The sequence below is a fragment of the Grampus griseus genome, assembly GCF_964374135.1.
Source record: "Grampus griseus genome assembly, chromosome: 19".
Lineage (NCBI taxonomy): Eukaryota > Metazoa > Chordata > Mammalia > Artiodactyla > Delphinidae > Grampus > Grampus griseus.
In genome coordinates, this window is record NC_139013.1 from 14,688,440 (window position 1) to 14,713,231 (window position 24,792).

Consider the following 24,792-nt stretch of genomic DNA (forward strand, 5'->3'; position numbering starts at 1 on the left):
CACCCGCCTCCCTCACACAGGAAACTCCGGCTCCGTTCTGGCCGGAAGTTGAGTCGGGCCGTGAGGGCTTCTGGGAGGTGTTGTGTAGTGGAACTTCCGTTGGGAGGCGGGCGCGGAGGGTTGGTTCGGCATTACCGGCACCTGGCCCGGGCCATCGTGCGTGTCACCTTCACCCAGCCTCCAAGAAACTGCGCGCTAGATGCGCACTCGGGCGTTTCCGGCAGGTGACGCTACCGCGTCCCCGGAGCGGGACTTGAAGGAGGGCCTCAAGCAATCTGGGCTGAACCAGCGCGCGCCGCTGACGGGGCGGAGCCTTTAAGGAGGCCCCGAGGATCTTGAGTAGTGGCAGTGCAGAGTGCTCGGGGTGGGAGTACGCTCCTGGAGCGTGGCTGGAGTTGTTAGAACAAGAAACTGGTGGAGAGTTAGTGTGTGTGTGACTATGATGGTCTGTGAGGTTGTGATCCTGTGTGTATGTGATTGTGATGATGCGACAGTGATGGGGGTGTGGTTGTGTTGAGTGTGGTGGAGTAATTGTGATGGGATATTTTTGTCATGGTGATGTTTGTAATTGTCTGTGATTTATGATAACGTGTGTGGTGTTGTCTCTGATTGTCAGGTAGATGTGCAGTGTGTGTGAGTGTGGAGGTGTTTGCAATTGTGATATGTGTAGTGGTTTGTCTTACCACATTTGAGTTTTGTGTAGCCTTTGGCATAATTGGTAACCGCTTGAAAAAATTTTCTGTATTTGGTTTCACGTGGTCTTTCCTCCCCACTGGCTACTCTATCTTAGTCCCCTTTGCTGCCCTTTTTTCCCCCCAGCCGTTCTTGGCCCGGTTCTGTTGCTCTCCAGTTTCCCTTGGTGATCTTTTCCAGTTTTATTATTTCATCTTCCTGTGTCTTCTTTTATTATATGTATTAGTTATTGTAATCATAATAATGCTGCCTAACAAACCACTCTTAAACTCAGTGGCATGAAACAGCAAGCATTTATTCTCCTGTTCACAGGTTTGCAGGTTCTGTGTTCAGCTTATCTAGGCTGGGCTTGCCTGGGTGGCTGGACTGCAGAATCGATTGAAACCTGCTCCACGTGTGTTCTTTCTGCAGCTCAGGCTAAAAGGACAGTGGTTACCAGGACGTGTTCTTCTCCTGGTAGATCACCAGAGTGCAAGACTGATCATAAAAACACCCTTAAAAACCTCTGCTCCCAAGTATACTAATATTAGGTTAGCCAGAGCTATTCAGGTGCCTAAGTGTAACATTAATTACACGCAGTCAGAAGGCAAGGCAGAGTTAAATGGCAAAAAGTGTGAATATGTAATCCTCTTAGAAGGGGGTGAAACATTGGGACCAAGATTCCAATCTACGACATTAAGAAACATGCCTCTTTATCCTGGTGAATGTCTTTTGGTCCATGTTCTCTTTTGTCTGATAATATTGCTTTTCGTGTTTTGTTATTGTATTTTCCAGGAATTTCATTTTACAACCCCTTCCCTTTATGTCTTTATACTTCAGGTCTGTCTCTTGTTAAGAGCATATTGCTGGGCTTTTCCTCTTTTTATCCTGTTTGACTGTTATTTTAATAGGTGAGTTTAATTCATTTACATTTATTGTGATTGCTGATAAAAATTTGTTTTATGTTCTGTTATGCCTTCTTTTTTATTGTGCAGGTTTACCTTATTCCCATTTCTTTCTCCAATGCTTTGGTTTCTTATCCTTGAATTTTTAAATAATTAATTAATTAATTAATTAATTTTTGGCTGTGTTGGGTCTTTGTTCCTGCGCGTGGGCTTTCTCTAGTTGTGGTGAGCAGGAGCTACTCTTCGTTGTGTGGTGCGCGGGCTTCTCATTGCAGTGGCTTCTCTTGTCTCAGAGAACGGGCTCTAGGGCATGCGGGCTTCAGTAGTTTTGGCTTGTGGGCTGTAGAGCGCAGGCTCAGTAGTTGTGGTGCATGGGCCTAGTTGCTCCGTGACGTGTGGGATCTTCCTGGACCAGGGCTCGAACCCGTGTCCCCTGCATTGTCAGGCGGATTCTTAACCACTGTGCCACCAGTGAAGCCCTCTTATCCTTGAATTTTTAACATGCATGTTTAACAAAACCCTAACTTAAGATTTTAGAACACTTGCCAACTCCAAACTACCCACCCATTTCTATGTTATTCTTATCTGATATTTTGCTTTCTTCTAATTTTAATTACCCCAAATTAGTGTTTATTCATTTGCTCAATATGTACAGCTGACCTTTGAACAACGTGGGGGTCTGATTCCCTCCTCACCCCTTGCAGTCAAAAATCTAAGTAGAACTTTACAGTTGGCCCTCTATATCCTAGGTTCTGCAGCTGCAGATTCAACCAACCTCAAATCGTGTAGTAGTACTGTAGTATGTATTTACTGAAAAAGAAATCTGCCTGTAAGTGGACCCACGCTGTTCAAACCCATGTTGTTCAAGGGTACACTCTGTGTGTGTGTATTTTTTTAATTGTGGTAAAATAGAGATAACATCACATGACATAAAATTTGCTATCATAATATCTGTACCCCTATGTTCATTGCAACAATATTCACAATAGCCAAGATATGGAAACATCTATCCATTAACAGATGAGTGGGTAGAGAAAATGTGGCATATATGTACATTGGAATATTATTCAGCCTTAAGAAAGAAGGAAATCCTGCCATTTGTGACAACATGGATGAACCTTTAGGACATTATGCTAAATGAAATAAGCCAGTTACAGGACAAATACTACATGATTCTTTTACATGAGGTATTGAAAATAATCAGACTCAAAGAAGCAGAGAGTAGAATGGTGGTTGCCAGGGGCTGGGAGAGAGGGAAATGGGGAATTGTTTTCCAATGGGTACAAAGTTTCTGTTATGTAAGATGAATAAGTTCTAGAGCCCTGTACAACATAGTACCTATATTAACAAAGTGGTATTATGCACTTTAAAATACGTTGAGAGTAGATCTCGTGTTAGCTGTTCTTACTGGAAAAAAACCACAAAACACAAGGAAGTTTTTGGAGGTGATGTATATGTTTAGTACCTTGGTTATGGTACTGGTATTAACAGATGTATGCATATGTCCAAACTGATCAGGATATATACATTAGATTTGTGCAGTTTTTTGTGTATCAGATATACCTCAATAAAGGCAAAAAAATACACAAAAATTTTACCATCTTACCAACCATTTTTAAGTGTTCAGTTCAGTGGCATTACATCCATCATGGCTGTGCCACCATCACCATCTGTTTATCCATAGAACTCTTTTTACCTTGCAAAACAGAAACTGTACCCATTAAACAATAACTCCCCATTCCTTCAGTCCCCCAGCTCCAGACAACCACCATTCTACTTTCTGTCCCTATGAATTTGACTTTACCTCATTATGTACTCCGTGTACCAGATCTTACAGTATTTGTCCTTTTGTGACTGGTTTATTTAACGTAGCATAATGTCCTCAAGGTTCATCCATGTTAAAGCATGTGTCAGAATTTTCTTCCTTGTTAAGGCTGAATAATATTTCATTGATTGTATATACCACATTTTGTTTATCCATTTATCTGTCAGTGGACAATTAGATTGTTTCTTTTGACTGTTGCAAATAATGCTGCTACAAACGTGTGTACAAATACCTGTTTGCTTTCAGTTCTTTTAGGTATATATCCACAAGTGGAATTTATGGATCATATAGTAATTCTATTCTTAATTTTTTGACTGCCATACTGTTTTCCCTAGTGGGTATACCAGTTTATCAACATATTTTTTGGGCACCTACTATCAGTGGCAAAAAGACAAAAATAAATCCCTGTTTTCATGTATTTTATATGAGGGGGTGGAAAGACAATATGCATGATAAATTATATAATTTATTAGTGATAATTGCCATTCAAAAAAAAATAGAAACTGTGTGAGGGACAGTAGGAGTATATCCCAAGCATAACACTTCTCAAAATTTATTATAATTGAATGTTTTGTTTTATTATTTCTTTTCTGTCATTCAGAGTAAGGATTAGTCTACTCTCTTGTGTATCATTTTTTTCACCATAGATGATAAATTAATGTCATGTGACAGTGTCACTGTGACATGAGTATAATTCTCATTTCAAATGATGAGTATGGGAGCTCTGGGTTACAACTCTCGTTTATCTCAGTTGTCAAGATAGATAGGAAATGGAATAGCTGGACTTTTAATGCACCTCTCTTTCACACTAGATCTGGGGTTGATGAAAATCTGAATGTTTTTTGACTCAGCTTTATATCTGTTACTGCATCAGGCCTACATCTTTATGCTCACAAAAGATATTTGAGGAGCAGATATTATGTGAACATCACTATTGTATTCACTTTGTTTCTAGACTCTTGGTGTTTCTATTGGTTCAACCTGAGTTGCTGAGTCTTTGAGTTTTCTTCCAGACTCCTGCTGTCTCAGCATCTCTGGTCAGTGACTCCAGGGACTGTGAATTACAAGCAAGGAAGCTAATTGTTTGGGACTGTATTAATTATCTATTACTGTGTAATAAGGTACCTCAAAATTTAGTGGCTTAAACAACAATAAACATATTAAACAACAATAAACATTTATTATCTCAGTTTTTGGGGAGTGGAGAGTGACTTAGCTGGGTATTCTGGCTCAGATATTTCATGAAGTTTCAGTCAATTGCTGGCAGGGCTGCAGTCATCAGAAGGCTAATGGGGACAGGAGGATTTGCTTCCAAGATGGCTGGCAAATTGGTGTTGGCTGCTGGCACAAGCCTCTTCCTAAGGCTTGTTGAGTGTCTTCGTGGCATGGTGGCTGGCTTCCTTCAAAGTGCGTGATTCAAAAATGTGCAAGACAGAAACCATATCTTTTATGATCTAACCTTGGAAGTCACACTGTCATTTCTGCAAGATCCTATTGGTTATGCAGGTCAACTCTATTCAGTGTGGGAGGGGTGTATGAAAGACATGAATACCAGAAGACAACGATCATTGGGGGCCACCTTGGAGGCTGGTTCCCATAGGGATCCAGTGAGAAGACATCAGGTAAATTGGATTTATATCATAAGCCCACAGGTCCTGGCTCCACAAAGATAAGACAGATCTGTGATGTGAGGATAAAGAACAGTGAAGAGCAGGTATCTATCATGGAAGGAGACCTCCTGATCTGAGACCTTCCCTCGAAGCTGGGGAGTCCTGAGATAGAGTGGACCCTGGAATTGCTAGACGTGCACCCTATCTTAACCCCTCTGTTTAGAGTGGGAAAGGCCTGAATGACATCTCAACCTTCAGAGATCAGCAGTAGCTGTGTGACAATGGAGCATTTGACCCAGATGATGGAAGGGACAGGTGAGGTGGCTCAGAGATGGGCAGAGTTTAGGAGAGAGTCTGTAAAAAGAGTTAGGAAGTTCAGTACTCCTACCAAGAAAGTTCACAAGTTATTGACTGTGTTGACGTTTGTTTTTTATTTTATTCACTTGACAACTGTTTTTTAAAATAAATTTTTAATATAATTCCTATTTTTCTTATATGCATTTAGATTTTTTAAAAAGTGCTGTTAAATATATAATTGTAAACAAAAGTTTCCTGTTCCATTCCTTCCCATACCCTGTTCCCACTACCCATAGGCAATTACTTGGAACATTTTTTTCTGGATATTCTGGTATTCATCTCTGCTTTCCTGAATAACATCCTCATACTGCTAATGTTTGATTTCAGTTTTAGATATTTCCTATTGACTTTTGACAGTAGAAATAAAGATTTATGTCTCTTTTCTATCTAACCCCTTCCTCATCACCCTCACCCCACCCTGACTCCCACCCACTCTTCTCCTTGCCCTTCTTTCTAATATGGTGTTTTGTTCGAGGTTGAAGGTTGACCAAATGTCAGCATCTGTATGCATTTTCTTTTGAGCTAGTCAGTTTTCCCAGCAAGAAGTCCTAGATTATTTGAGGAGTATAAGCCAGGATTCCTGCTTTTGGGAGGCAAAGAAAGGAAAAAAGTTGAGGGGAACACTTCATCTTTCAATCTGACAGCTTTTACTTAATTCCCTTATTTTCTCTACATTGCTTCAACCCCACCTTGTATGTAGTTCCCTGTTTTTCAGCCCCACCCCAAACTCCTGCCTGTAAAAGTACCTAATACCTCCATTCCTGAGCCTTTCAAGTGTTCTGCCGTGGTTTCCCCACCCTCGCTTAAGCTTCATCTTTCTCTAAGTTAGAAACCAGTCATTTGCTCTCTATCTTTCAGAATTTTGTTGACATCTCTTTCCCGCTAAAATCTTCTGTATTCTTTGTCCTTGTGAGATTGTTTCTTTCGTTTTGGTTGTGTTTCAGAGAGAGCAGAAATAAATGCAAGTATTCAGTCTTCCATTTTTAACCTGAAGGACCTGAATTTTTTAGGGTAAAAAATAAGTCAATTAAGTTATTTTAAAATGTCTTTAGAATTATAACTGCATTTCATTCCATCATACGAATGTTCCACAATGCCTGTAACCTGTCTCTGATTAAAGTTTTTTCCAAATCCTTTACAGTGCTTCATAAATAATTTAATCCTTAAATCTTTGTGGTATTTATTATTATGTACTTAAAAAATCTCCTATTAGGAATAAAATAGCAGGAAACTAGGGAAATAGATTCATTGGGCACCCTAGACTTAGCCCTCCAGAAATTCCCATAGAACTCTATATGATTAAATTACAAGCCATCTATGTACATTTCAGTGTCTCTGTAGCCTGGTGGTGGTTAATATTTCTCAAAGCTCTGAGGATCATTATAGGTGATCTTACAGCTGATGCTGAAGATTTCTCTAGTCCTTTATCTGGGGCTCTGAAGTAAACAGATTTTTATTTCTCTTTCCTCAGCTTGGTGTTCTCCAGATTCTGCCCTTTTCAAGGAAGAAGAGGATATGACCAGTTCTCTTGTACGTTGTGTTTTTTTTTTAATTTATTTATTTTTGGCTGCGTTGGATCTTCGTTGCTGTGTGCAGGCTTTTTCTAGTTGCAGCGAGCAGGGGCTATTCTTCGTTGTGGTGCACGGGCTTCTCATTGCAGTGGCTTCTCTTGTTGCGTAGCACAGCCTCTAGGCATGCAGGCTTCAGTAGTTGCAGCACACAGGCTCAGTAGTTGTGGTGCACGGGCTTAGTTGCTCCACGGCATGTGGGATCCTCCCGGACCAGGGCTCCAACCCGTCTCCCCTGCATTGGCAGGCAGATTCTTAACCACTGTGCCACCATGGAAGTCCCTTCTTGTATGTTTTAAGCATTTATTTGTTTCCTGCATTATTTTACAATGCAGTTGCAGTGGGTTACCTTAACCTAACAGTAAGTTGGAAAAAACTAAATCAAAAATCAAGGTGAGGAAAAATACAGCTAGAAGGTCAGAACCTGGGGAAATTTGACATGTGGCTATGCAGAAACAGGTCCATACAGGATTATAAAACTTAAGTTCAAATTTGAGGGACTTCCATGGCAGTCCAGTGGTTAAGACTTTGCCTACCAATGCAGGGGGTGAGGGTTCAATCCCTGGTCAGGGAGCTGAGATCCCACATTTCTCACGGCCAAAATACCAAAACATAAAACAGAAGTAATATTGTAACAAATTTACTAAAGACTTTAAAAATGGTCCACATAAAAAAAAAATCTTTAAAAAAATTTTTTTTGAATACGATCTGGAGAAGCAAAAGCAAACTGAGACATAAAGTTCATCCCATAACTTGCACTACTTATGAGGAAAAAGCTTATAATTCAGGACAGAAAAAAGCTTTTCATTGGCACTTAGGTCAAAAAGAAATCCAAAATAATTCCATAATTCTTATGATTTTAAGCTCAGTTTATTAAAAGTCCTTCTTGGCCATAGATTAAAAACTAGAATTATTGGGAAGAGTAAATCGAGTACTTCTTTCAAACGATCCTCCATATATATTTCTTTCAGTTGAGACTTTTTAAGTTGAGCTAAAATATATACTAAAATTCTGTGGCAGAATTTTTTATAGTTCTAGTATCTATAACTCTCCACGTCTTTTTTTATGGTCTCAAAATATACAGTATTCTTCATCTTCTTACAAAATGACTCACTTTCCTCTGCTGTTGATTCTTTTCATTTCCAGCACTGGAATCCCTCACACTCCTGTATTTTAAATATTTTCCACTACCTCTTTTTCCTCAGCTCATATCTTTTCCATCCTGAAACACACACACATTTCTATTGACCACATGATTGTGTGGCTTATCCAGTTATTTCTCCTTTTGGCAGAGTGGTTTTCTGGGCCTAGACAGACTTGGGTTCAAATCTTGGCTCAGTGAGAGTAAGTGCATGATTATGGGCAAGTTTCTTAATCTCTTTGTCCTTAGTTACATCATCTGTAAATGGGGATAATAATAATACTTACCCCATAGGAATATTGGGAGGGTTAAATGCACATAGTAAGTGCTCCATAAATGATAAATATTGTTAATAATTATTAGCTATATAAATCTTTCTACCTGAAAAGGTCTTTGAATGTGTTTGCTGTATTCATTGACCTACTTTTTTAGTTTAACATATGAAACTGATAAGATAAAAGAGTAGATGCCTCATTTGTGTTCACAAAATTAATCCTTCTCTTCAATGAAACTACCATAAACACTGTAATAAGGCAAAACTGGGAACAGTTTTTGTAATACATATGCAGAAATATACTAACAATTCTTAAAAACCAACAATTAAGAAAATAGAAAATTGGGTGGAGAACATGAGCAAGCAGTTGGAAAAAATGGAAGTGGCAATAAATATTTTAAAATAAAAATGTCACAAAGAAACAGACTATTCAGATTTGTAGATACATTTTTTAGGTGTATTTTGAATTAGTGGGTAATGACCATCTTTTATGAGAGGATTCCAAATAATTAGTTCACATGTGAATTTTCCTTATAACGTAAAAAGCTGGAGAAGGAGTTGTGATCTACAAATAGGACACTCTGTTAGCTTTCAAAAACTTCATTCAGTTCCTTTCAGACACCAGAGCCAGACATCTTGGTCTGGACTATCAAACAGAAATGGACTGCCTATGTTTCTGGGCATTCATTCTAGAATATGGATGTAAATATATTACACGGCAGCTTTTATTTATATTTGAATAGACTACACAGCAGCTAGAAAAATCTTCTACAGCAATAAGTATAATAGCTTTATTGAGTACCTATTATGTGCCAGGTATATTGTGCTATAAGCTTAACGTAGCTTATTTCATGTAATCGTTATCAGAAGTTTGTAAAGTAGATATTTTCATTTTTATAGAGAAAGGAAGTGAAGCACAGAGATTAAGAAACTTACATAAATTCATGCATCAAGTGTGCAGTAAAGCCAGGGTTCAAACCCATACAACCTGACTCTAGGACCACACTCTTATGATACTGTACAAATGGAAATCCACTCATGAGTGAAGAAATGCAAATTTTGCCAATTGACTGTTCATATTATTTGTCCATTTTATGCCGTTAGTCCTTTTTCTACTTGAAATTAAGGGATTTTAAGAATGCCTGCTTCAGCATTAGGATTTATGCAGATATCTTCTTCTAATTTGTCACTTATATGTTATCGTGTATCTTTTGTTGTATATAAACTTTAAATTTGGGTAGTTTCATCTAGCATATGATAAGTTTGTGCATACAGTAATAATTCAGTCAAAATTAATATGCAACATTAATTTTTATTGTTGTTGTTAAACTTGGGAAACATTTATTTTTACTTTCCCGTATCAGCAATCATGGATATAAGTGGTTAAATCTTGTATCTCCTCAGGAAGACATAGCACTGTTGAGTGACTATTACACCCCATGGAGAACTTCAGTCTTTGGTCACAGCATTAAGAGCTCCTGGTTTTGGTCCCATAAGCCCTCTTTGAAATGACATATGCAACATTAATGTTTAATAGTCTTCTTTCATGAGTTTCTAATGTTGATATTTTATAAGATATCTTTCCAATTATTATGTTATAGTTTCTTTTCAAAGATTTGCTTTTCATATTTAGTTTTTGATCCAACTGGAATTCAATTTTGTAATTGGTCCAAGGTAGGAATTTGCTGATAATTATATCAGTAAAATTATTTTTGCATGTAGGCAACCAGTGTTCCAATACCATTTGTTAAATAGATCTTTACTTTGTGATGCCACCTTTATAATATACATGCTTAATTGTTTCTAGGCTCTTTGTTCTGTTTCTTTAATCTGTTTGTCTACATCTATACCAGTACTATGCTCTGTGTGTGTGTGTGTGTGCGTGTGTGTGTGTATGTGTTTACATTGTCTTAAATACTTTAACTTTATAATAACCCTGTTTGCTTGGCAGGCATTTCCCCACTTCCCACTACACAAATGTTCTAGTTTTAAAAAATTTCCTCAGCTACTTTGGGACCTCTATGCTTTCATTTGAATTTTAGAATCAGTTTATCTAGCTCTAAGGAAAAAACACTGTTGGGATTTTAATTGGAATTGCAAAGAATTGTAGACTACAGACCTTCCTGACTTACATCCTGATAAAACCATCATAATTTGAAAATATCATAAATTGAAAATACATTTAATACACCTAACCTACCAAACATCATAGCTTAGTTTAGCCTACCTTAAATATGCTCAGAACACTTACATTAGCCTTCAGTCATCTAGCACAAAGCCTATTTGATAATGAAGTGTTGAATATCTCATGTGATTTATTGACTACTGTACTGAAAGCGAAAAACAGAACAGTTGAATGAATATAGAATGGTTGTAAGGGTGTATTGGTTGTTTACCTATGACATCACATGGCTGACTGGGAGCTATGTCTTGCTGCCACTGCCTGGCATCACCAGAGAGTATCATACCACATAAAGCTAGCCTGAGAAAAGATCAAAATTTAAAATTCAAGGTATCTATGTTTTCTGTGTGTATCACTTTTGCACCATTGTAAAGTCTAAAATTCGTAAGTCAAACTGCCTTAGGTTGGGGACTGTCTGTAATTGGAGAAGAATTGAGTGAAACATTTTTTTCTGTCTATCAGAAAGATGTTTCAATTTAAGGAAATCCATTAATATAATTTATCAAATTCAAAAAAATATATAATCAGGGCTTCCCTGGTGGCACAGTGGTTGAGAGTCCGCCTGCCGATGCAGGGGACATGGGTTCGTGCCCCGGTCCGGGAAGATCCCACATGTCGCGGAGCAGCTGGGCCCGTGAGCCATGGCCGCTGAGCCTGCGTGTCCGGAGCCTGTGCTCCGCGACGGGAGAGGCCACAACAGTGAGAGGCCCGCATACCGCAAAAAAAAAAAAAAAAAGTGTATATGTATATATATATATATATATATATATATATATATATATATATATATATATATAAAATCAGCTTCACAAAGCTACTAATTTTTTTAAAATCAGAATTTGAGATTTTTTAAAGAGGATCTATTTATAAAATAGAAGTAAAAGGATACTTCCTTAACATGATATTTAAAAAATTATTCTACAAAAAAAAATAAATTATTCTACACACATACTAAGCTAAAGGCCAGAACCATGTTTCCTGCAGGAAATGATACATATTCCTACTAAAGTCAGGAACATAACCAGATTACTCATGGTACCACATTTATTTACTATAATTCTATATGCATATAGAAAAGAAAAAAAAGATAAACATTGGGAAGGTGCATACAAAATTATATCTAGGTGATACAATTATGTATGTGGGCAGTTGAAGAGGAAACAAGAGAATTCAATACAGTATGGACACAAAATTAATATACAGAAATCAACAACATTTCTATATACAAACCACCAACCAGTTCAAAAGTAAAATGGAAGGTGGGAATCCCTGGTGGTCCAGTGGTTAGGACTCGGTGCTTTCACTGCCATGGCCCAGGTTCAATCCCTGGTCGGGGAACTAAGATACTGCAAACCTCACGATGCAGCCAAAAAAAATTAAAATTAAAAAATAAATAAAATGGAAGAAAAATGTTAAGAGTAGAAACAAAATCCTAAAGGAAAAAAAAATTGTATCTGATGTATATGGGAGAAAGAAACCTTTAAAGCATTACTGAGACCTAAAAGAGGATTTGAATAAATTTTTAATACATACTTTTTTTGGAAAAGATCATCATTATTAAATCAATATAAATTCTCTTTAATCTTGAGATTTATTGGAATCTCACATATTCTAAATATTATTTTTAAGGCAAGTCTATTCAAGCTGACTGTAGAAGACATTTGAAAAATAAGTGTGTAAAATATCCAAGAAAAAATATGAAAAATGTGTGTTATGCTCTAAGTTTTAAAAAGAATATTCGTTTAATGTTTGTGTAACTTTAAGGAAAAAAATCTTTTACAAAAAGTTGCCAGTCAGAAAGAAAAAAGTTGCCAGTCAGCATATATACCATAGAACTGACGTGTAATTATCTTTATGCCTTCACTGTAAACTGTTATTTTTTAAAAAAAGACTTATCATATTAAGTATCTTAAAGGAGAGGAAACTGCTGTGATACCAGCAGGATCTCTGGAAATGTTAAGACTTCCTTCCAGGGCCCAGGAGATACTCATCTTTTTCTTGGTTCTGTCTGACAGGAGGAGGAATAAAATTTAATGACAAGAAATGTGAATTTGTGTTTTTTAACAATCCTCTTTGTTCCTTGCTCCTAATATGGAATTCTTGACATATGTATGTAAAGAGAGTCAACATCTTAGGAAAATACACTATTTGTTCTAAAGCACTGATACATCATTTTATATAGTTAGAAATTAACCCATATTTACTTTTGTTACTTGTTTTATAATTTTTGTCAGGAGTACAGTTTTTTTTTTGTATGAAATTTATGCTAATTTACTAGTTAGTGGGAAAGATGTTTTAATGCTAATTTACTAGCACTAGTAGAAAATATATTTTCTTTGTTGTTCTTCCTTATTTTTTTTAGTGGTTCATATTCCATAGGGGTTATCTATTCCTGAAACATTTATTGAAAGGTTATTGGGTGCCAACCTCAGTTCTGAGTGCTTCACAGTTTTTGGCCTCATTTAGTCCTCATAACAGCCCTTGGAGGAAAATGCCACTTTACAGATGAGGCTCAAATTTGGCTATTTGTCGAGTTTAGTTTAAAAAAACACTTTTTTGTTTTTGGCTGCGCCGCGAGGCTTGTGGGATCTTAGTTCCCAACCAGGGATTGAACCCGAGCCATGGCAGTGAAAGTGCCGAGTCCTAACCACTGGACTGGCAGGGAATTCCCACACGATTAAATTTTGAAGCCAGGATTTGAACTCATGATGTCAGACTCTACAGCCTGTTAACCAGTAAAAATATCTAAATCCACCTCCATTTTGAGAGCCTAATTCTTTGAAAAATTTTCAATCAGGTATCTCTTCAGCTTTTCTGCTGCTTTTATGAGACCTTTATTCTCATGCAGGTTGACTATGTGGGCTTTGGGCTCTGCTTTGGGCTGCAGATCATCTGGCCCTGACTCAGGCTGTGGCATGGGCTCACATCTCCTCCACGTGTGTTCATTCAGGTGAAAGAGCAGCAGCTTTCTGGGGCAGACTCTTCACTTGCCAGATCACTGGAGTACATGAACCAAGTCAAGGGTGTGTTTAAAAACAAAATTCAACTGATTACATTTTGAAGATCTTATTGGCTTTATTCAATGATTCATGAGTCAGGGAACATCCAATCTAGCAGATACATAGGAACTCTGAGGAGCTGTACCAAGTCAAAGATTTTTATAGGCAGAAGGGAGTGGGAATAAGGAAGTGATAGTAGCAAAAAGTGGATTGGTTCTGGCCAGGTTACTTTCCTTTAGGGGATGATAGGGTCTATCAGGCAGATTACCTCACTAATGCTGATCAGGTGATTCCTGCTTGACTAGTTTAAGATTTTATTTCTAGGAGAGGCTGAAACTGTAGGTAAGTCTCAGTTTGGTGACATGAGGCTTAGCATAAGTGACTCCATTTTGGGCCTGTTGTCTTGTTTTTAACAGGTGTAAGTGCATTTCAGGCCTCTACTCACATCATGTTTACTGACATTCCTTTAGCTCTAACAAATGGCTCACTCAAGGCCCACACTGGGGGATGGGACATTAGCTAGAGACACAAATGAATATTTGTGGAATAATAATCAAGTTAATCAGTAATATTTTCTGATGGAACTATTTTTATTGGAATTTTTTTAAAACTTGAAATACACTGGAACAGTCTCACAACCTAAGAAAACTTTGTTGACATATAAGTCACATACCATAAAATTGATACATTTAAAGTATATAATGCAATGGTTTTTAGTATATTTATGAGTTGCCATTACCACAATCAATGTTAGAACATTTCATCACCCTAAAAAGGAACTCTGTACCCATGAGCTATCACTTCCCATTTCCCCCCAAGTCTCCTTTGTACTTTCTGTTTCTATGGATTTGCCTATTCTGGACATTCATATAAATGGAATCATATAGTATATGGTCCTTTGTGACTGTCTTCTTTCACTCAGCATAATGTTTTCAAGGCTCATCCATTTTGTAGCTTGTATCAGTACTTTGTTTCTTTTTATTTCCAAACAGTATTCTCTTGTATGAATATGACATATTTTTTAATAAATGTATTTATTTATTTCTATTTTATTTTTTTGGCTGTGTTGGGTCTTCGTTGTGGCAAGTGGGGCTACTCTTCGTTGCGGTGTGTGGGCTTCCCATTGCAGTGGTTTCTGTTGCAGAGCATGGGCTCTAGGCACGTGGGCTTCCGTAACTGTGGCGCAGGGGCTCAGTAGTTGTTGCTCACGGGCTCTAGAGCTCAGGCTCAGTAGTTGCGGCGCATGGCTTAGTTGCTCCACAGCATGTGAGATCTTCCTGGACCAGGGCTCAAACCCATGTCCCCTGCATTGGCAGGCAGATTCTTAACCACTGCACCACTAGGAAAGTCCTGAATATGACATTTTATTTATCTTTTTATCAGTTAATGGACATTTGAATTATTTCCACTTTTTGGCTATTATGAATAATGTAGCTAAGAACATTTGTGTACAAGTTTTTATGTGGACATATATTTTTAGTTCTCATTATATGTAGTGGAAATGTACAGTGGTAACTGTACATTTAACCTTTTAAGGAACTGCGCCACTGTTTTACACAACAGTTGTACAATCTTATGTTTCCACCAGCAGTGGATGAGAATTCTAGTCTCTCCACATCCTCATCACACTTATTATTATCTGTCCTTTTGATTATAGCCATCTAGTGGTTGTGAAGTGATATTTCATTGTGACTTTAATTTACGTGTACCTGGTAATTAGTGATGTTGAACATCTTTTCATGTGCTTATTGGCCATTTGTATATCTTCTTTGAAGAAATGTTTATTTAGATCCTTTGCCCTTTTTTTTTTTTTTTTCGCGGTACGCGGGCCTCTCACTATTGTGGCCTCTCCCGTTGCGGAGCACAGGCTCCGGATGCGTAGGCTCAGCGGCCATGGCTTACGGGCCTCAGCCACTCCACGGCATGTGAGATCTTCCCGGACCAGGGCACGAACCCGTGTCCCCTGCATCCGCAGGTGGACTCTCAACCACTGCGCCACCAGGGAAGCCCTTTGCCCATTTTTTAATTGATTTGTCTTTTTATTATTGAATTGTAAGAGATCTTCATATATATTCTAGATATGTTTCTTATCTGGTATATGATCTGTAAATATTTTCTCCCAGCCTGTGGGTTGTCTTTTCACTTTCTTGATGATGTCCTTGAAAGCACAAGATTTTTACATTTTTCTGATGTCCATTTTTATTTAATTTTCTTTTTTTGCTTGTGCTTTTGGTGTCATATATAAAAAAACCATTGCCTATCCACAGTTACAATTTACCCTTTTTTTCCATTATTTTTTCCTTTTCACATAGTCATAATATCTCAATTTTATTTCAACTCCAAGTTGTTTTTTTTCCATTTGTGTTATTAGGTTTTCTTTTATTCTGGTTCCTTGGCAATATATATAGCTTTTAGATTAGATCTTCATTCTCCATCCCTCATGCTTGTATCATCTCTCAACATTTTCATCTCTGGTGTGTGGGGCTGGGTCCTGGGCCCCCTGGTGGACAGGGTCATGTCAGGGGTGGCTGTAGGCTCAGAGAATCTTAAGGCAGCCTGCTTGCTGATGGATGGGTCTGTGTCCCTGCCTGGCTAATTGGTGGGCCTGAGGAGTCAGAGTACTTTTGCCTACAAACTGGTGGGCGGGGTGGAGCTGAGTCCTAAGGCTAATAAGCTAGAGAGAAGATTCCAAAATGGCACTTGCCAGCACCAGCATCCATGTGGTTGAACGAACTCTCCAAAGTGGCTGCTGCCAGTTTCTGTGTCCCCAGGGTGAGCTCAAGTTGCCTCCTGCCTCTCCAGAAGACTCTCCAAGGTCAGCAGTGAGGTCTGAACCAGGCTCCTTTCAAATTCCTGCTGCTCTCCTGAGTCCCAGAGCATGTGAGATTTTGTGTACGCCCTCTAAGAGTGGAGTCTCTATTTCCTACAATCCTCTGGGTCTCCTGAAAGTAAGCCCCACTGGCCTTCAAAGCCAAATGCTCTGGGGACTTGTCTTCCCCTGTGCAGGATCCTCAGGCTCTAGAGCCCGATGTGGGGCTCAGACCCCTTGCTCCCTGTGGAAAACCTCTGCAATTGTAATTATTCTCCCATTTGTGTGTTTCCCATCCAGGAGTATGGGTCTTGACTATACGTTGACTCTACCACTCCTACCCATCTTGTTGTGGTTCGTTCTCTTTATAGGTTCCAGTCTTTCTCATCAACAGTTGCTCCGTAAATAGTTGTAATTTTGGTGTGCCCATGAGAGGATGTGAGCTCAGGGTCTTCCTACTCCATCGTCTTGAGCAGTATTTTATTTTTTCTGATGCTATTGTAAATGGGATTGTTTTCCTTGATTTCATTTTTGGATGTTCACTGCAAATGTCTAGTTATACAATTGGTTTTTTACTATTGATCTTATATTCTGCAACCTTGCTGAAGTTGTTTATTAGTTCTAATAAAATTTTAGTGGATTTCTTATGTTTTCTGAAAATCATGTCATCTGAAAATAGAGATATTTGTATTTTCTCCTTCCCAATCTGGATACCTTTTATTTTCTTGCCTAATTGCTCTGTTTAGAACCTTCACTGCAATGTTAATAGAAATGGTAAGAATATACATCCTTGTCTTGTTCCTGACCATAAGGGGAAAGCATCTAGTCTTTCACTTTTAGTATGATGTTAGCTGTGGGGTGTTTGTAGATGTCTTATAACACGTTGAGGAAGTTCCTCTTTTTTGCTAGTATGTTGAGTGTTTTTCCCATGAAAAGGTATTGAGTTTTGTCAAGTGCTTTTTCTGCATCTGTTGAGATGATCATATGGATTTGTTCTTTATTCTATCGGCATCGAGTATTACATTAGTTTATTTTCAGATGTTAAATCAGTATTGCATTCCTGGTATAAATCCCACTTGGTGATGGCACATAATCCTTTATATATTTGTTTGTTTGTTTGTTTGTTTTTTTTTTTGCAGTATGCGGGCCTCTCACCGTTGTGGCCTCTCCCGTTGCGGAGCACAGGCTCTGGACGCACGGGTTCAGTGGCCATGGCTCATGGGCCCAGCCGCTCCGCGGCATGTGGGATCTTCCTGGACCAGGGCACGAACCCATGTCCCCTGCATTGGCAGGCGGACTCTCAACCACTGCGCTACCAGGGAAGCCCTGTTTGTTTTTAAAGAGCAATTTCAGGTTCATGGCAAAGTTGAGAGGAAGGTACAGGGATTCCCCATATACCCTTTGCCCCCACACATGCATAGCCTCCCCCATTATCAGCATCCCCCATCAGGGTGGTACATTGTTATAATTGATGGACCTATACTGACACATCATAATCACCCTGAGTCTAATAGTTTACATTGAGGCTCACTCTTGGTGTTGTATAATCTATGGATTTGGACAAATGTATATACATGTGTCTGTCATTATAGTATCATACAGAGTGTTTTCACTGACCTAAAAATCCTCTCTGCTCTGTCTAGTCATTGCTCTCCTCTCCTCCAGCCCCTGGTATCCACTAATCTTTTTACTGTCTCTATAGTTTTGCCTTTTCCAGAATGTCATATAGTGGAATCATACTGTACAATAGTCTTTTCAAGTCAGCTTCTTTTTTTTTTTTCAAGTCAGCTTCTTTCACTTAGTTATATGCATTTAATATTCCTCCATGTGTTTTCCTGGCTTGATAGCACATTCCTTTTTAGCATTGAGTAATATTCCTTTATCTGGATGTACCAAAATTTATTTATCCATTCACCTACTAAGGGACATCTTGATTGCTTCCAGGTGTTGGCAATTATGAATTAAAACTGTTATAAACATCTGTGTTCTCTTTTTATATATTGTTAGATTAAATTTGTTAGTATTTTGTTGTGGATTTTTACCTCTGTATTAATAAGAGATAGTGGTCGGTAGTTTTCTTTTTCTTTTTTTTTTTTTTTTTTTGTCTTTGGTATATCAGGGTAATACTGGCCTCATAGAAGGAGCATTCACTCCTCTTCTATTTTGGGAGATTTTGTGAAGTATTGGTATTAACTGTTCTTTGGTGTTTGGTAGAATTTACCAGTGAAGCCATCTAGCCCTGAGCTTTTTTTTGTGGGTAGTTTTTTGATTACTAATTGAATCTCTTTACTTGATACAGGTTTATTCAGATTTTCTTTTTTTCTGTCCTTGAGCAGTTTCATTACTTTGTGTCTTTCTAGGAATTTGTCCATTTCATCTAAATCATCTAATTTGTTACCATACTGTTCTTCATAATATTTCACTATAATCCTTTTTAATCCTGTAAGGTTAGTAGTAATGTCTCCTCTTTCATTTCTGAGTTTAATGTTTTGAGCATTCTCTCTTTTTCTTGGTCAACTTAAAGGTTTGTCAATTTTGTTGATCTTTTCAGGGAACCAACTTTTGGCCTTATCGATTCTTTCTATTATTTTTCTGTTCTCTATTTTATTGATTTCCTTTTTTAAATATTCATTTATTTATTTGGCTGTGTCAGTTCTTGGTTGCGGCACATGGGCTCTTTGTTGTGGCACACAGGCTCCAGAGCACGTGGACCCTGTTGTTGTGGCACATGGGCTGTAGTTGCAGCATGTGGGCTCACTAGTTGTGGGTGCGGGCTCAGTAGTTGTGACACGCAGGCTCATTTGCCCCGCAGCATGTGGGAGCTTCGCTCCCTGACCAGGGATCAAACCCATGTCCCCTGCATTGGAAGGTGGATTCTTAACCACTGGACCACCAGGGAAGTCCCCAGTTTTTGTATTAAAGTCTATTTTGTCTAATATTAGTATATTCACTCCAGTTTTTTATGGTTATTTTTTGCATGATATATTTTTTCCCGTCAGTTTATTTCAGTTGACTTTTATGTTTGAACCTAAAGTATGTCTCCTATAGACGGCATATAGTTTGATCTTGTTTTTCTATCCAGTCTGACAGTCTCTGCCTTTTTGATTGTTCAATCCATTTACCACTAATGTTGACACTAAATTATGTCTGCCATTTTCCTTTCTCTTCTCCATGTCTCATGTCTTTTTTTTTACATTAAAAAAGGCACTCCTCATGTATTTAATTTAATTTAATTTATTTGTTAACATCTTTATTGGAATATAATTGCTTTACAATGTTGTGTTAGTTTCTGCTGTATAACAAAGTGAATCAGCTATATGTATACATATATCCCCATATCCCCTCCCTCTTGTGCCTCCCTCCCTCCCACCCTCCCTATCCCACCCCTCTAGGTGGTCACAAAGCACTGAGCTGATCTCCCTGTGCTATGCAACTGCTTCCCACTAGCTGTCTGTTTTACATTTGGTAGTGTATATATGCCCATGCTACTCTCTCACTTCATCCCAGCTTACCCTTCCCCCTCCCTGTGTCCTCAAGTCCATTCTCTACGTCTGAATCTTTATTCCTGTCCTGCCCCTAGGTTCATCAGAACCTTTTTTTTTTTTTTTTTTAGATTCCATATATGTGTTAGCATACAGCATTTGTTTTTCTCTTTCGGACTTACTTCACTCTGTATGACAGACTATAGGTCCATCCACCTCACTACAAATAACTCAGTTTCATTTCTTTTTATGGCTGAGTAATATTCCATTGTATATATATGCCACATCTTCTTTATCTGTTCATCTGTTGATGGACATTTAGGTTGCTTCCATGTCCTGGCTATTGTAAATAGTAAAATTTTTTGTTCTAATTCTTTGAAGAATGCCATTGGTATTTTGATAGGGCTTGTATTGAATCTGTAGATTGTTTTGGGTAGTATAGTCTTTTCACAATATTGATTCTTCCAATCCAAGAACATGGTATATTTCTCCATCTGTTTATGTCATCTTTGACTTCTTTCATCAGTGTCTTATAGTTTTCTGAACACAAATCTTTCACCTCCTTAGGCAGGTTTATTCCTAGGTTTTATTCTTTTGTTGCAATCGTGAATGGGATTGTTTCCTTAATTTCTCTTTCTGATTTTTCATTGTTGGTGTATAGAAATGCCAGCGATTTCTGTGCCTTAATTTTGCATCCTGCATCCTTACCAAATTCATTGATTAGTTCTAGTAGTTTTCTGGTGGCATCTTTAGGATTTTCTATGTATAGTATCATGTCATTGGCAAACAGTGACAGTCTTACTTCTTCTTTTCCAATTTGTATTTCTTTCATTTCTTTTTCTTCTCTGATTGCTGTGGATAGGACTTCCAAAACTATGTTGAATAAGAGTGGCGAGAATGGACATCCTTGTCTTCTTCCTGATCTTAGTGGAAATGCTTTCAGTTTTTCACCATTGGGTATGATGCTTGCTGTGGGTTTGTCATATATGGGTAGGTTCCCTCTGTGCCCACTTTCTGGAGAGTTTTTATCATAAATCGATGTTGAATTTTGTCAAAAGCTTTTTCTGCATCTATTGAGATGATCATATGGTTTTTATTCCTTAATTTGTTAATGTGGTATATCACATTGATTGATTTACGTATATTGAAGAATCCTTGCATCCCTGGGATAAATCCCACTTGATCATGGTATATGGTCCTTTTAATGTACTGTTGGATTCTGTTTGCTAGTATTTTGTTGAGGATTTTTGCATCTATGTTCATCAGGGATATTGGTCTATAATTTTCTTTTTTTGTGATATCTTTTTCTGGTTTTGGTATCAGGGTGATGGTGGCTTTGCAGAATGAATTTGGGAGTGTTCCTCCCTCTGCAATTTTTGGAAGAGTTTGAGAAGGATGGGTGTTAGCTCTTCTCTAAATGTTTGATAGAATTCGCCTGTGAAGCCATCTGGTTCTGGACTTTTATTTGTTGGAAGATTTTTAATTACGGTTTCAATTTCATTACTTGTGATAGGTCTGTTTATGTTTTCTAATTCTTCCTGGCTCAGTCTTGGAAAATTGTGCCTTTCCAAGAATTTGTCCATTTCTTCATGATTGTCCATTTTATTGGCATATGGTTGTTTGTAGTTGTCTCTTATAATCCTTTGTATTTCTGCAGTTTCAATTGTGATTTCTCCTTTTTCATTTCCAATTTTATTGATTTGCGTCCTCTCCCTTTTTTTCTTGATGAGTCTGGCTAAGGGTTTATCAATTTTGTTTATCTTCTCAAAGAACCAGCTTTTAGTTTTATTGATCTTTGCTATTTTTTCATTTCTATTTCATTTATTTCTGCTCTGATCTTTATGATTTCATTCCTTCTACTGACTTTGGGTTTCGTTTGTTCTTCTTTCTCTAGTTATTTTAAGTGTAGGGTTAGATTGTTTATTTGAGATTTTTCTTGTTTCTTGAGGCGAAATTGTATTGCTATAAACTTCCCTCTTAGAACTGCTTTTGCGTCCCATAGGTGTTGGGTTGCTGTGTTTTCATTGTCATTTATTTCTATGTATTTTTAAAATATTTTCTTTGATTTCTTCAGTGATCTCTTGATTATCTAGTAGTGCACTGTTTAGCCTCCATGTATTTGTGTTTTTTACAGTTTTTTTTTTCTGTAGTTGATTTCCAATCTCATAGTGTTGTGGTCAGAAAAGATGCTTGGTATGATTTCAATTTTCTTAAATTTTCTGAGGCTTGATTTGTGACCCAAGATGTGATCTATCCTGGAGAGTGTTCCATGTGCACTTGAGAAGAAATTGTATTCTGCTACTTTTGGGTGGAATGTTCTATAAATATCAGTTAGATCTATCTGGTCTGTTGTGTCATTTAAAGCTTGTGTTTCCTTACTTATTTTGTATTTGGATGATCTGTCCATTGGTGTAAGTGGGGTATTAAAGTCCCCTATTATTATTGTGTTACTGTCAACTTCACCTTTCATAGTTGTTAGCATTTGCCTTATGTATTGAGGTTCTCCTGTGTTGTGCATAAACATTTATAATTGTTGTATCTTCCTCTTGGATTGATCCTTTGATCATTATGTAGTGTCCCTCCTTATCTCTTGTAACAGTCTTTATTTTAAAGTCTATTTTATCTGATAAGAGTATTGCTACTCCAGCTTTCTTTTGATGTGCATTTGCATGGAGTATCTTTTTCCATCCCTTCACATGCAGTCTATATGTATCCCTAGGTCTGAAGTGGGTCTCTTGTAGACAGCATATATATGGGTATTGTTTTTGTATCCATTCAGCCAGTCTGTGTCTTTTGGTTAGGTCATGTAGTCCATTTACATTCAAGGTTATTATCAATATGTATGTCCTATTACTGTTTTCTTAATTGTTTTGGGTTTGTTTTTGTCAGTCTGTTTCTTCTCTTGTGTTTCCCACTTAGAGAAGTTCCTTTAGCATTTGTTGTAAACCTGGTTTGTTGGTGCTGAATTCTCTTAGCTTTTGCTTGTCTGAAAAGCTTTTGACTTCTCCCTCGAATCTGAATGAGATCCTTGCTGGGTAGAGTAATCTTGGTTGTAGGTTTTTCTCTTTCATCACGTTAAGTATATCCTGTCATTCCCTTCTGGCCTGTAGAGTTTCTGCTGAAAAATCAGCTGATAACCTTATGGGGATTCCTTTGTGTGTTATTTTTTGTTTTTCCCTTGCTGCTTTTAATATTTTTTCTTTGAATTTCATTTTTGTTAGTTTGATTAAGATGTGTCTTGGTGTGTTTTTCCTAGGGTTTATCCCGTATGGAACTCTCTGTGCTTCCTATACTTGGGTGACTATTTCTTTTCCCATGTGAGGGAAGTTTTCAACTATAATCTCTTCAAATATTTTCTCAGACCCTTTCTTTTTCTCTTCTTCTTCTGGGACCCCTATAATTCGAATGCTGGTGTGTTTATTGTTGTCCCAGAGGTCTCTGAGATTGTCTTCAATTCTTTTCATTCTTTTTTCTTTATTCTGCTCCTCGGCAGTTATTTCCACCATTTTGTCTTCCAGCTCACTTATTTGTTCTTCTGCCTTAGTTATTCTATTATTGATTCCTTCTAGTGTATTTTTCACTTCAGTTATTGTGTTGTTCATCTCTGTTTGTTCTTTAGTTCTTCTAGATCTTTGTTAAACATTTCTTGTATTTTCTCAATCCATGCCTCCATTCTATTTCTGAGATTCTGGATCATCTTTACTCTCATTACTCTGAATTCTTTTTCAGGTAGATGGCCTATTTCCTCTTCACTTATTTGGTCTTGTAGCTTGCTCCTTCATCTGTGACATCTTTTTTTGCTGTCTCTTTTTTTTTTCTTTTTTATGAGTGGGATATTATTCCTGTGTTACTGGTTGTTTGGCCTGAGGCTTCCAACACTGGAGTTTGTAGGTTATTGGGTAGAGCTGGGTCTTGGTGCTGAGATGAGGAACTCTGTGAGACCTCACTGCGTTGAATATTCCCTGGGGTCTGACGTTCTCTGTTATTCCAGTGGTTCAGACTCAGAGCTCCCACTGCAGGAGCTACAGCCTGACCCCGTGCTCATGAACCAATATCCTGAAAGCCACCTGGGGCAGCAAAAAAAAAAAAAAAAGAACAATAGCAAAGTAAAAAATAAAATTAGACTAGGAAACTAACAGATATGTTAGGAAGAATATAAAATTTTAAATATAGATGTATAAACAACCGGAACGTACATCTGTACCACAATAATAAAAAAGAGGAGGGAAAAGAAATAGATAAAAAAGGAGGGGGAGAAAGGCCTTGGCTGTGGAGGGCAGGGCCTAAGCAAGGGTGAGGTTTGGGTGGTTGGTGCGGCAAATGCTCAGGACCCACAGGGCTGGAAAAGGCCCTGGGGGCTGTGGGGAGTGAGACTTAGGCTCAAGGAACAGAAGAGGCCCAGGTGTGCCCCCCACCCCTGGTCTCAGAGGGCAGCAGACTCTCTTGTGGGAATATTTTTGGGATTCTGAGACTTCCTGCTGACTTGGAGAAGTATAATATGATGGATAAAATCATGGGCTCTGCAGCTACACTGCTTGGGCTGGAATCTCAGCTCTACCACATAGTAGCTTTATGACCCTAGGAAAGTTAACTCTTAGTGCTGGTTTCCTTACCTTTCAAATGGATAATAACAGTAGCTACTTCATAACCTTATTAGGGGAATTTTGGATGTTAATATATCTAAAGAAATTCTAACAATGCTTGGCATATAAGTACTCAATAGATGACAGTGATGATGATATTGATGGTAGTAATGATCATAGAGATAGTTTCTGAGAAACATTAATTGTGATTCAGCTTTGGGTAATTTCCATTTGTATTTCCCATTTTTCTATCTTATTTATACTGTTTCTTGAATATTCTCCCAAATATGGGATATATATTTCTTTCTTAGAGCCTTTGCAGGTAAAGATTTTTCCTTATTTGGATACTGAAGTTTTTAAATGGAGAGGAAGAGTTGGTTTCTGT

At 37.9% G+C, this 24,792-nt stretch overlaps 1 protein-coding gene across 1 annotated transcript in view; it reads left to right on the forward strand.

The window, feature by feature from the left end:
• Positions 1-107: 107 nt before the first annotated feature.
• The window catches only part of ZNF568 (zinc finger protein 568), a 39,042-nt gene continuing 14,357 nt past the window's right edge, over positions 108-24,792 (forward strand). The window contains exons 1-3 of the mRNA XM_082677644.1: positions 108-224; positions 1,513-1,583; positions 6,841-6,899. Of these exons, the coding sequence (XP_082533770.1) occupies positions 6,885-6,899 (15 nt within the window). The 5' untranslated portion in view covers positions 108-224; positions 1,513-1,583; positions 6,841-6,884. The remainder of the gene's footprint in view (positions 225-1,512; positions 1,584-6,840; positions 6,900-24,792) is intronic.